At 41.2% G+C, this 13655-nt stretch overlaps 1 protein-coding gene across 4 annotated transcripts in view; it reads left to right on the top strand.

The window, feature by feature from the left end:
* Window positions 1-13655, top strand: part of LOC127415772 (rho guanine nucleotide exchange factor TIAM2) — a 110781-nt gene that overhangs the window by 82917 nt on the left and 14209 nt on the right. For all 4 annotated transcript variants that reach the window (XM_051654674.1, XM_051654673.1, XM_051654672.1 and 1 more), the window contains 3 exons: window positions 11888-11956; window positions 12444-12569; window positions 12690-12798. In XM_051654674.1, the coding sequence (XP_051510634.1) occupies window positions 11888-11956; window positions 12444-12569; window positions 12690-12798 (304 nt within the window). The remainder of the gene's footprint in view (window positions 1-11887; window positions 11957-12443; window positions 12570-12689; window positions 12799-13655) is intronic.

Genomic DNA, 13655 nt, shown 5'->3' with positions numbered 1-13655 from the left:
ATGAGATGTCCCAGGGAAGAAATCTAACAGAAATCTAACCTCAAATGCAGTCAGATATGTTGCTGCCCATGCAATCTCAAAACCCTTTTATAATAAACAAAGAGCTCACAGTCCATGTTTAACATATTTGGGACTATATATATAAAGAACAGAGAAAAAAGACAAGAACCTAAAACTATACTTCAAAATAAAAGTCCATACATATGGACTTTTATTTTGAAGTATAGTTTTAGGTTCTTGTCTTTTTTCTCTGTTCTTCCCTTGATTAATCCAAGGTGTGTCTTGTTTACTTAGTCTTTGTGTAAGGAATAATTGACGACGGATCGTTGAATTATTGAAAAATAATGGACACCCGAAGTGGCAATGTGGCCACGACATGCAGCGGTGCATTATTTTTCATTATACAGTGATCTGTTCTAATACTCGTTTCTGATTGGCTGGAATGCGTGCTGCTCTAACCATTGAATGCACATGTAGCTCTAGTCAGTTTTAATCACCATTCGATATTACTGATCTGTTTGTAACCATAGCAACATAACATTACAGAGCAAGCAGAGTGACGTTTTCGGACTAGCAACAAAGGTTTGAGCTGTATCAAAGCTAGATACACTTGATCAATACAACAATTTCTATATTATCTGAAATATCTGTGGGAAGCACCTCACTATCCCCCTCCCCCTCTCTTTCACTCACACACACACGTGGACACACATACGCATTACACACACGCGAGCAAAAAACAGAGCTGTCATGTCAGCCCACACCTGCATCTCAGTGGGGTTGAAAACAGTTGTTAAGGTTTACAATGGATAAGCTATATATAAAAATGTACACTGGCGGCCAAACGTTTGGATAATGTACAGATTTTGATCTTATGGTAAGAAATTGGTACTTCTATTCACCAAATTGGCATTCAACTGATCACAATGTATAGTCAGGACATTAATAACTTGAAAAACTACTATTACAATTTGAAAAAAAAAAACTGCTTAAACTACTTCAAAGAGTTCTCATCTTCTCCATGTGCAGCAATGACAGCTTTGCGGATCCTTGGCATTCTAGCCGTCAGTTTGTCCAGATACTCGGGTGACATTTCACCCCACGCTTCCTGTAGCACTTGCCATAGATGTGGCAGTCTTGTCTGGAATTTCTCACGCACCTTACAGTCTAGCTGATCCCACAAATGCTCAGTGGGGTTTAAGATCCATAACACTCTTTTCAAATTATCTGTTGTCCAATGTCTGTGTTCCTTTGCCCACTCTAACATTTTCTTTTTGTTTTCTGTATCAAAAGTGGCTTTCCCATAAGGCCTGCACCCCTGAGTCTTCTCTTTACTGTTGTACATGAAACTGTTGTTGAGCAGGTAGTCAATGAAGCTGTCAGCTGAGGACATGTGAGGCGTCTATTTCTCAAACTAGAAACTCTAGTTTGTACTTATCCTCTTGTTTAGTTGTACATCTGGCTCTCCACATCTCTTTCTGTCCTTGTTAGAGCCAGTTGTCCTTTGTCTTTGAAGACTGTAGTGTACACCTTTGTATGAAATCTTCAGTTTTTTGGCAATTTCAAGCATTGTATAGCTTTCATTCATCAAAACAATGATTGACTGATGAGTTTCTAGAGAAAGCCGTTTCTTTTTTTGACAATATTGACCTAATATTGACCTTAAGACATGCCAGTATATTGCATACTGTGGCAACACAAACACAAAGACAATGTTAAGCTTCATTTAACGATCCAAATAGCTTTCAGCAGTATTTGATATAATGGCAAGTGATTTTCTAGTACCAAATTAGCAATTTATTATGATTACTCAAGGATAAGGTGTTGGAGTGATGGCTGCTGGAAATGGGGCCTGTCTCGATTTGATCAAAAATGACTTTATTCAAATAGTGATGGTGCTGTTTTTTACATCAGTCATGTCCTGACTATAGTTTGTGATCAGTTGAATGCCACTTTGGTGAATTAAAGTACCAATTTCCTTCCGAAACAGCCAAATCTGTACATTATTCCAAACTTTTGGCTGCCAGTGTATATACAAAAATGTATGTAAGGAATAATTGACAATGGGCCGTTGAATTATTGAAAAATAATGCACACCTAAGGTGGTAATGCGGTCACCATGCACAGTGGAGTCTTGTGCTTGTGCTGCTTTACTGGAGCACTTACTGGAGTAACAAAGTATTGGGTTTGTGTGTGCATGTGTGTGAGTTTGTGTGTGAGTGATCGAAAGAGAGAAACTCAGAAACTGAGAGAGATCGCTTTTGGGATTACCTTTTTTGTTGCAGCTCTAGTCAGAAGTAACATCGCTTCAAAATTGTAAGATCGCCATTCAAGTGTCACCATTTTAGTATATATCTTCTCCAATGTAAACCTTAACAAGATGCAGGTGTGTGTGTAATGCTTATAATGTATGTGTGTCCACATGTGTGAGAGCTTAAGCGAGGAGGAGCACGAGGTGCTTCCCACAGATATTTCGGATAATATAGAAACTGTTGTATTGATCAAGTGTATCTAGCTTTGATGCAGTTTAAGCCTTTGTTGCTTGTTCGAAAATGTCACTTTAGAACTAGCAACGGAGGATGCACTGCTTTTCGGCATTGGAGTAACAAGGTAGTGCACTCGCGAGTGTGTGTATGTGTGTTAGTGAGAGAAAGAGAGACACTGAGAGAGATCGCGTGTGGAATTTCCTGTGTTTAAAGTGGCTCTCGTCAGGAATAACATCGCTTCAAATTGCCAAGATGTAAGTTTAAGTATTCTTCTCAGCAGCAGTGAGTGTCAGATTTTGCATTGCTAAACAACTGTTTACAATCCCACTGAGTCGCAGGGATGCACTGACTTTGCTCCCGAGAGAGTTTGTGTGAGATGGTGATGGTCGTCCATGAACGAGTTGTTCATTTTAAACTAATCTTTTATGTGACTCAGAAGAACGAGTAGTCTCAGAGTGATATGTTCATTTTGTGTTGGCCACGCATGTGCATTGCACAACCTCCGTTCATTTGTTACGTGAAAACCGCATATGCGCTGTACAGGAAACTTAAATAATTAGTTCACCTCTCAAGTCTTCTGGGGCCGGTTGCACCAGCTATACATATGTTACAACTTAACCTAGTTGTGGCGTAAATGGGCACTAAGTCACAATTTACGCACTACTATATATTTGAGCGTTGCACCATTAAACTTAGGTAGAATGTAACCCTACGTATAAACTAAATATTTATGGAAGCCTCCGACCTGGAGTAAGTGATGGAATAAAAAAAGCAGACTCATTTAATGACATCAATGAGTGCATGTTTTGCTTGACAGGCTTCAGTCCTTTTGACATATGTGATGATGTTGGCATTTACACTCGTTTACATTTACGAGAGAGAGAAAAAACGTACTTTTAAGCGGCTCTTCAGCATGAAACCATTCTAACGGTGCAGTTCCCTGTCTGTCACTCACTCAACATTGTGTCGATGTAGTGACACTAGGGGTCACTCTTGGGAGCCCGAGACACCTCTGGTCTTTGATAAAAGGCCAATGAAAATTGGCGAGTGGTATTTGCATGCCACTCCCCTGGACATACGGGTATAAAAGTTGCTGGTATGCAACCACTCATTCAGATTTTCTCTTCGGAGCCGAACGGTCATGCTCACTGAGCTGAATTCTCACGACTGTTCATTCACCTCTGCTGGATCTGATGGCGCATTTCAGTGGATTCTCCCTCCTCTGCACTGGTGCACTGCAGAGAACGCCCCTGGGCGCTTCAGCAGAAAAAAAAGAGAGTATATTTTCCTGAAAGAGTATATTTCTCTAAAAGAGCGGCACACACGGAACGTCTTTTTAAAGACGCGTCTTTTTAAAGATGCCTTTTGTGTGTTATTCCTGGTTGCGGTCGTTACCTCTCAACTTCAGATGGTCACGATCGCTGTCTTTCGTGTCTGGGCGTGACCCACATGGAGGCACCGTTCGTGGATGGCTCATGTTCTCACTGCGAGAACATGACCATGGCATCTTTGCGGTCGCGGCTTGCTTTTCGTAAGAAAGCAAGCCACCCCAGCTGCTCCCTGCCTCGGTCCTTCTACCTATGGGTTTGAGGCCAGCGCGGCTAGCACTGGGGGCAATTTGGGGACCCCAATGAGACCGCCTCCGCCAGGTATCCCCCCCACGGACCTTCCATTCCCCAGCACGCTTGTCCGCTGGCTTGTCTCACGGCGAGTTCGACCTCTTGTTCGAAGCCCGAGAAGCTGATGAGATCTCGAGCGCAGATCCCGCACCCCGTCTGCTCGTCACCAAGGGTGTCCCCCTGCGGTGACTGCACTGGCTCTGCCGCAGCCCGCCCCTTCAGCCTGGCCCCGGCGTGGAGCCCACCGCAGGAAGCAGACGCCAACCGTCTCACGGCTGGCTGACAAGAACCCACGAAGGTCATCAAAGCGCCCCTGAGACGGGCGACCCAGGGTCGACGAAACCCACTGCATTGGAGCTGGTAGTAAGACCACTCCATCCCCTGGTGGAGGGCTGGGTGGAGAATCTTTTGTTGCCTGTTCATTTGATTTCGCCACATGCCCAAGTGGCTGCGGTACCCAACAGTTCAGCAAAAGAGCAGTTTCCTCCTTCCCTGGGTTACATACCCGGTGTGCACAGTTGTCATCACAACCACCGTCCACCTTTTTTCCCTTGCAGGAATGGCGCTCCAGTGGCGGTCTCTGCGCGCCCAGCTGTGGCACACATCCGCCCCCGATGTGACAGTCTCCACGGGTTGCGAGGATAGGCCTCTTCCTCCCCCGTCTCAGGCTGTTCCGGGGGTGGTCACAAGGAGCCAGGTAAGTGCTTCAATGTCCCTAGACTCAGCACGGCCACGACATGGTGTGGCACCTCGAGCTCCGCCCCACCTGCTGGTACGTCCGACAACGTTGTCCCTTTGGTCCCCATTGCGTGGAACTTGGATGCGTGGCTTGCGCTTTCCAATCTGTCACAATGGCTGATCCGGACCGTCCAACTCGGCCACGTGATTCAGTTCGCCAGGCATCCGCCCAGGTTCAGCGGTATCCACTTCACCTTGGTGAAGGACGAAAACGCTGCTACCTTGTGCACGGAGATCGCCACCCTCCTACGGAAGGGTGCGATAGAACCTGTCCTTCCGGCCGAGATGAAGAAGGGGTTTTACAGCCCCTACTTCATCGTACCGAAAAAAGGCGGTGGGTTGCGGCCAATCTTGGACCTGCGAGTACTGAACCAGGCTTTACCCAGATTCCCGTTCAAGATTCTGACGCAAAAATGCATTTTGGTGAGTGTCCGGCATCAAGATTGGTTCGCGGCGGTAGACCTGAAGGACGCGTACTTTCACGTCTCGATTCTGCCTCGACACATTTGCATTTGAGGGTCAGGCGTATCAGTACAAGATCCTCCTTTTTGGCCTGTCCTTGTCCCCTCATGTCTTCACGAAGGTTGCAGAGGCAGCTTTTGCCCCTAATCCTAGCTCACTCTCGGGACATGTTGTGTGCACACAGGGACTTGGTGCACTCACACCTCAGCCGATTAGGGCTTCAGGTCAACTGGGAAAAGAGCAAGCTCCTCCCGGTTCAGACCATCTCTTTTCTCGGTTTGGAGTTGGACTCAGTCTCATTGACACCGCGCCTCACGAACGAGCACGCACAGTCGGTGCTGACCTGTTTGAAGGCATTCAAACAGAAAACAGCGGTTCCACTGAAACTCTTTCAGAGGCTCCTGCGCCGTATGGCATCCTCAGCGGTGGCCACCCCGCTCGGGTTGATGCATATGAGACCGCTTCAGCACTGGCTTCAGACTCGAGTCCCGAGATGGGCATGGCACCGCGGGACACTTCGCGTGGCCATCACGCCGGTCTGTCACCGTCTCTTCAGCCCTAGGACCGACCTCTCGTTTCTATGGGCAGGTGTTCCCCTAGAGTAGGTCTCCAGGCGCGTCGTGGTCACAACAGATGCCTCCAAAACAGGCTGGGGCACTGTTTGCAACGGGCACATTTTGTATAGGGACCACTAGTGTCACTGCATCGACACAACGTCGAGTGAGTGACAGATAGGGAAATGACCTGGTTACTTGCGTAACCTCCGTTTCCTGATGGAGGGAACGAGACGTTGTGTCCCTCCTGCCACAACGCTGAACTACCCGCTGAAATGGCTGGACCTTGTCTCGGCTCCTCAGCATAAAACCTGAATGAGTGGTTGCATACCATCTCCTTTTATACCCGTATGTCCAGGGGAGTGGCATGCAAATACCACTCGCCAATTTTCATTGGCCTTTTATCAAAGACCAGAGGTGTCTCGGGCTCCCAAGAGTGACCCCTAGTGTCACTGCATTGACACAACGTCTCGTTCCCTCCATCAGGGAACAGAGGTTACGCAAGTAACCAGGACGTTTTCAGGGTGCGTCAGTTTTCAACACATTAACAATATATATAGGATATTAAAATGAATAAATGTCTATTTTTCCAGCCTGTTGTATTAGTATTTATTTATCACCCCGTATTTATTTTAGATACAGTTCCTATTTATTGTTATTTACACAGGGCAAATATACTATTTATCAAATGTAGCTACTTTTATTACGTATTGTATTTTAATGGGGATTTAATTTATTACAGCTGACAGTTATGGGTTACAAGGTTTGAACATCAACTGTAACAAGATAAAACTGAAATGCACGGCTTTTTAATACTTATGTGTACAAATTTGAACTGCTTATTGGATCAATTAAGGTAAACGTCATATTATGCGACTACATATTACTTTACGGAGTTATGGCTGTGTCTCGTTTTGAAGGCTGCGTGCTAGGTAGGACACGTCCTTTGAAGGCTGCAGTATACAGAGCATCCTCCTTTAAACAAATCTCGTTTAAACGAGACGGCCTTTGTAGGACAAATGGAAACGGAATGTAACGTGGTTGCTATGACAGCACGCCACTCTTTAACAAGCGCGAGCGCTTTGAGTGAGACGGTAACAAAGTACCTTTAGAAGGGAATGTATGAGGTAAATTTTAGGAGAGTTATAAAGATGTAAAGAGAAAAGAAAATAGATTTTACAGGTGTAATTTTAGTCTAATACTTTATTTTAATTATATATTATTATAATAATACATATTATAGCTGTGTCTCGTTTCAAAGGCTACGTGCTAAGTAGGACATGTCCTTTGAAGGCTGCAGTATACCGAGCATCCTCCTTTAAACAAATCTCGTTTAAACGAGACAGCCTTTGTAGGATGAACGGAAATGGAATGTAACATGGTTGCTATGACAGCACACCACTCTTTAACAAGCAGGAGCACTTTGAGTGAGAAGGGAACAAAGTCCCTTTAGAAGGGAATGTATGAGGTAAATTTTAGGAAAGTTATAATGATGTAAAGAGAAAGAAAATAGATTTTACAGGTGTATTTTTAGTCTAATACTTTATTTTTTAATCATATATTAATATAATTATACATATTATATACTCTGCACCATCTACTGAGGTACTTCAACTTGGGAATTACCATTACTTAAGTTTGAACATCATATTTACGGGCAAATTGCCGTCATTTTTTTTAGAAATTTCCGTTGAAGCAAAGAATTGTGGGTTGTGAGTGCCCACGAAGGATACACCTCATGCATCCTCCGAATTCCCGCAAAAGAAGATCGCATTCAAAGGCTGCATTCGAAGTGTCATACTCGCTTTTATGAAATGAGACATCCTCGATGACGTATGCGGCCGAGAAATGCGACTTCCGGAGGATGCAGCCTTCCAAATGAGAGACAGCCTACGACCTACTAGTTTGTACGACCTACTTTAACTAAGTCAGAGCTTAATTCGGTTGCACCACCTGTTCTTAAGGCAAGACTTAACTAGTAGGTCGTAAGCTCTCTGTAAAGTAATGCGTAGTCGCATAATATGACGTTTACCTGTATTTATCCAGTAAGCAGCCTTCAATTTGTACACAGAAGTGTTAAAAAGCCCATTTCAGTTTATCTCACTACAGTTGATGTTCAAACATTGTCTGCTCACGTAACTGTCAGCTGTAATAAATTATATCCCCATTAAAATACGACATGTAATAAAAGTAGATTAATAAGTAGTATATTTGCCCTGTGTAAATAACAATATATAGGAACTGTATCTAAAATAAATAAGGGGTGATAAATAAATACTAATACAACAAATACAAAAATAGACATTTATTCATTTTAATGTCCTATATTATTAATGTGTTGAAACTTGACACTGAGCGACGCACTCTGAAAACTGCACCGTTAGAACGGTTTCATGCTGAAGAGCTGCTTAAAAGTACGAAGAACCACCCGACATAAAGTGGTTGTCTCCACGAAGTGCATTTAAAATCGTTTAACGCACACCTAACCATGGATTATCCCTCTTATACCATGGTCACTGGCCAGAATTGATTGGTTACAGCTGTAATATATTTTTTGCAGCGCAAATTTTGACTGGAAGAATAAAAAAGTTTGGTTAATTTTATCTAAGGGCCATCAGATCTACAGCTCCGCCTGTTCTAAATCAGACACAGAGAAAAAGTAGTGTGACCACACACTTGTCAAAACTGTGAATTTAAATGAACAATTCAGAAATAATAATATCCACGGAATGTAGAGGGGTTGGCACTCCAGATGAAATGAATTATTTAATTTTTATTCATTGTCATTTTCACATTAATGTGGAAAAGCAATGTTACAAATGTGGCAGTGACAGTAAAAGTAGCACTTACTATGTAATAAAGGAAAAACCATTCAAAACACTCTGGAATATGCAGATTTTGACCTCAGAGACATCGGTATGGTATCCATCAAGGATGCACGATTGACTGAATTAATGAAATCGCAATTTGTCCTTGCACAGTAGCGCTTCACTGCAGAAAAACAGCGCTTCTCCTTAAGCGTTTGAGTCAGAGTTGTGTGAGCACAAGGGGGACTCTAGTAGCTACAGGCGGCACTTCAGCAAAGCAACATAACATTAAACAACACATTACAGTTAAATCGCTTTGCTGGACAGCAAAAGATGCATTTAATAGGCCCTGATTTCAATCTCTCACCCTCTGTGCAAAACAAGCTGAATTCCATTATATTACTCTGTAATTTTATTTTGCTATGGTTGCTAACAGCGCATTAATATCGAACAGTGATTAAAACTGACCGGAACTACTTGTGCATTCAACTGTTTAAACTGCATGCATTCCAGCTAATCAGAATCGAGTATTAGAACAGGCCATGGTATAAATATATATTTGCCCTCATGTTCTCTGTATCTTTTTCAGTTCTTTTCCTTTAGTAGACTGTTTACACCGATCAGCCACAACATTAAAACCACCTGCCTAATATTGTGTAGCAATGGTGGCCCATGCATTTTAAGTCTAGGCCTTCAGTGCGATTCATGCCATTAAGAAAACACTGTTTCACAATGAATAAGACACCCTATGCCTATGGACATCATACATTATGTCGAAGACAACTAATAATACCATTTGACATTTATAAACACGTCCACACACTAAAGCCAAAACTTGAAATGACACTGAATGCTTAAGCAAGGCTAATTTTAACTGCAGCATGATTGTTTTGTGAAATGAACGTCTCCCGAACTGACATTCAAAAATCAAAATGTTTCATATGAATCTATCAAGGAGGTCTATAACACCTGGAAAAAGCTATCTAATAATATTTGCGATTTTAAATGTTGCCTTTAAATAAATGTAGTTTTGTCAGGGTACACAGTTACTTTTAAAAACTTGAACCGACACTGAATGCTCAAGCAGCCTAATTTACACTTAGAAAATTCCTGATGTTGATATAACAATGGAAAGAGCACTTACCAGTTTAATTGAAGTGAAAATCAGCCCTCCTTTCCTGTTTAATTAATTAAGCAATCACATGGTCATGCAGAACATCTCGGGTTTTTAAATCCATAAGGATCTCTTTCTCAATAGTGATAGCAGCAGTGACAGCCGACTCATCAGCTTGATCTCGCGCTCTTCGCTTTCGAATTACGTACATCACTTAAAGCATCATTGCACCACTCAAGGCCAGCTAGAAGGCCTCGACTGGGACATATCCTAAAGACCACACCCACCAAGAACAAATAAATTAATCTGATTGGCTGATAGATCTGACAATCTGACTTTAGATGCCTATTCACTTGCACTGTTGAGAGATTCTGTAGAAATTCTGAAGACCTAACAGTGTGGAACTCAAAATCACATGCTGCTTAACATGCGATTTGTGAAACAGCCGTCAGGTTCACTTGTAAGCATCAAAGAATAAATTAAATTTTGATAAACTTTTTGTTCTTCCCTATCCGTTTGTAGATAAATTAGGAGTGGAAAGCAATTGAAAATACATAGTCAAAAAGGTCAATTAGAATGACAGGATGAAAAAATATTTATTTGTTAGTCAAGTTAGTCTCATGATATCCCAGGTGTGTATGACTTTATTTCTTCAGCAGAACACATTTGAAGAAAAACAGAAACATTTCTAAGCTCAGTAGGTCCTTAAAATACAAGTGGATGGTGATCAGACTTTTGAAGTTCCAAAAATCACAGACATTTAGCATAAATGTCATCCATACGAATCCAGTGATTAAATTAATGTCTTCTAAAGCAATACGATCGCTTTTGGTGTGAAAAATATCAGTATTTAATTGCTTGGTTTAAGCTATAAACCATAGCTTCTGGTCAGCAGCCGTATCTCGTGTGGCATATTTGCTTTGGCATGTTACGGACGTAATCTCACGTTCTTCTCTCAGTTGAGGCATCCAGGAAAAACACACAAACACCATTGTGAGTAAACAATCAGATACAAATACAGAACTAAACCAAAACCAATGAAGCTTCTGTACAGCATTCCTTCTACTCAGTTGGAAACAGCGCTGCTCTTCCGGGTGTGTCGCACGTGCATGAGTTTTTGCGTGAACATGTCAACACAATAACGTCGCGCATGCATAGAGCTGCTGACTGGCTTTATAGTTAAAAAGTACTTAAATACTGATCTTTTTTGCTCCAAAAGGAATCGTTATGCTTTACAAGACATTAATTTAACAGCTGGAGTCGTATGGATGACATTTATGCTGACAGTCTGTGATTTTTGGAGCTTCAGAAATCTGATCGCCATACACTTACATTTAAAGGACCTACTGAGCTTAGATATTTTTCTGTTTTTCTTCAAATGTGTTCTGCTGAAGAAAGTAAGTCATACAGACCTGGGATATCATGAGGGTGAGTAAATGATGAGAGAAATTTCATTTTTGGGTGAATTATCCTTTTAACACTGCTCAGTGTTCTGCTCTCTTTGCATGAGTGCCGCTCAGATATGATATACACGCAGCTGGCTTTAGAAACCCATTAGAGTATAAGAAAACATTTCCAAAACTTTCCTTTTCCAGCAACAGAGCTTAAAGGGATAGTTCATGAAAAAAGTAATGTTTGCCATCACTTACTCACCCTCACGTTGTTTAATTGAAACCCGTATTACTTTTTTTTTTTTTTTTTCAAGGAACAAGGTTAGGTAAAATGTTAGCCTCATTTACCATTCACTTTTATTGCCTCTTTTTTCCATACAATGGATTACAACAAACAAACATCTGTCTAATATCTACTTTTGTGTTCCACGGAAGAAAGAAAGTCATACGAGTTTGGAATGACATGAGGGTGAGTAAATTATGGCAGAATTACATTTTTGGGTGAACTAGCCCTTTAGATACAAGAATTGTTATTAAAAAAATAAAGAAATTAGTATCAGAGTAAGTATAGAGAAACCTGTTATTAATTAGTTTTTTATTTTTCTTTAAGAAAAAAAAATCCCTTGACCTCACATGTACCATCCTCTGTGTATATCAGTTTTAAAATTGTCTTCACAGCACTGACACTGTAATATCATGTGTGTCTTGTTGTTTAGGATCTTGGTTCTCTGTTTGAGATCTACCTGAAGCCATTACAAAAAGAAACTTTCCTCAGTCAAGATGAGGTACGGTTTAAATTGGATTTAAAATCATGTGTACTTTTATTTTATGGTTTTATATTTTAAAAGATTTTGGAACACTGCCAGTTAAGGTTTTGGACACACTTTTACTGATTTTATGTTTATTTCTGCTTTCTAGACATATTTATATAATATACATTCTGCCTATGTATGGCGTTCTTTACAAGATGAACATCTTAGGACTCATCATGGATGAGTTGGACCAGATAGTAAAGCAAAAGGAGCCATAATTTAGTGAATAATTTAAAGAAGCTAAATTAGATATTAGATAGATTTTATTTGTTAACATTTTTGGTTTCCAGATCATTCCCATACCATTTGTGTTATTTCATATTTTTGATGACTATATTTTTATTCTAAGTGTAGAAAATAGTAACAATAAAGAGTAGGTTTGTCCCTTTTGACTAGTAGTGTAAAATGAGCTCTTTGTATGCAGGTTTCTGTAATTGTAGTTCTCTTCCTGTTCCTGTAGATGGAGTCTCTGTTTGGCAGTTTGCCGGAGATGCTGGACTTCCAGAGGGTTTTCCTGCAAACTCTGGAGGAGAGGACAACCTCCTCACCAGACTACCATACACTGGAAACCTCTGAGAAACTCAAGGTGAGATATGGTGCTTAAATTAATCCAGAAGTTTGAGATTTATTTCATTTGCATTTGAGAAATTATTATCTTTTCAGTTTGAGACCCATTTTGAGTCTTTCATTTCAATCTAATTTCCAGAAACTGCTCTTCTCCCTGGGCGGATCATTCTTGTACTATGCTGATCACTTTAAGCTTTACAGCGGTTTTTGTGCCAACCACATTAAAGTGCAGAAAGTTCTAGAACGAGGTAAATCATAACCATAATCAACCTCATGATGTTTCTCTTGACAGAAGAATAGTTTAAATACTTTTTGGAAGTTGACATGTCCTGCGGTGTAATGTGCTATACTTTTTTTAAACAGCATTTTGCAAATTATTTTATAATTATTATTCATACAGCTCATAATAATGAAGAGACTACATGGAATATTTATACTTTTTAAAATTCTTTTGTCACACCACACCATTTAAAATGAACTAGAGAAGGGGCCTGGGTAGCTCAGCGAGTAAAGACGCTAACCACCACTCCTGGAGTCGTGAGTTCAAATCCAGGGCGTGCTGAGTGACTCCAGCCAGGTCTCCTAGGCAACCAAATTGGCCCGGTTGCTAGAAAAGGTAGAGTCACATGGGGTAACCTCCTCGTGGTCACTATAATGTGGTTCGCTCTCAGTGGGGCGTGTGGTGAGTTGTGCGTGGATGCTGCAGAGAATAGCGTGAAGCCTCCACACGCACTATGTCTCCACGGTAACGCGCTCAACAAGCCAAGGATTGACGGTCTCGGACGCAGAGGCAACTGAGATTCGTCCTCCACCACCCGGATTGAGGCGAGTCACTATTCCACCATGAGAACTTAGAGCGCATTGGGAATTGGGCATTACAAATTGAGGAGAAAATGGGGAAAAAATAAAAAAAACAATGAACTAGTTAGGACAAAAAGGTGTTTAAAATTGTATAAAATGTAAAGAAATGGTGACCAGTTAAAAATACACAAGATATACACTTTCCCTTATACATTCATTTTAATTTTAACCTAAAATCTTGATGCTGATAATAAAAACCCATGGACATGATATGCATAACCTACCCAGAAATATTTATACTGGC

The sequence above is a fragment of the Myxocyprinus asiaticus genome, chromosome 25 (assembly GCF_019703515.2).
Source record: "Myxocyprinus asiaticus isolate MX2 ecotype Aquarium Trade chromosome 25, UBuf_Myxa_2, whole genome shotgun sequence".
NCBI lineage: Eukaryota > Metazoa > Chordata > Actinopteri > Cypriniformes > Catostomidae > Myxocyprinus > Myxocyprinus asiaticus.
This window is presented reverse-complemented; position numbering and strand designations above follow the sequence as displayed.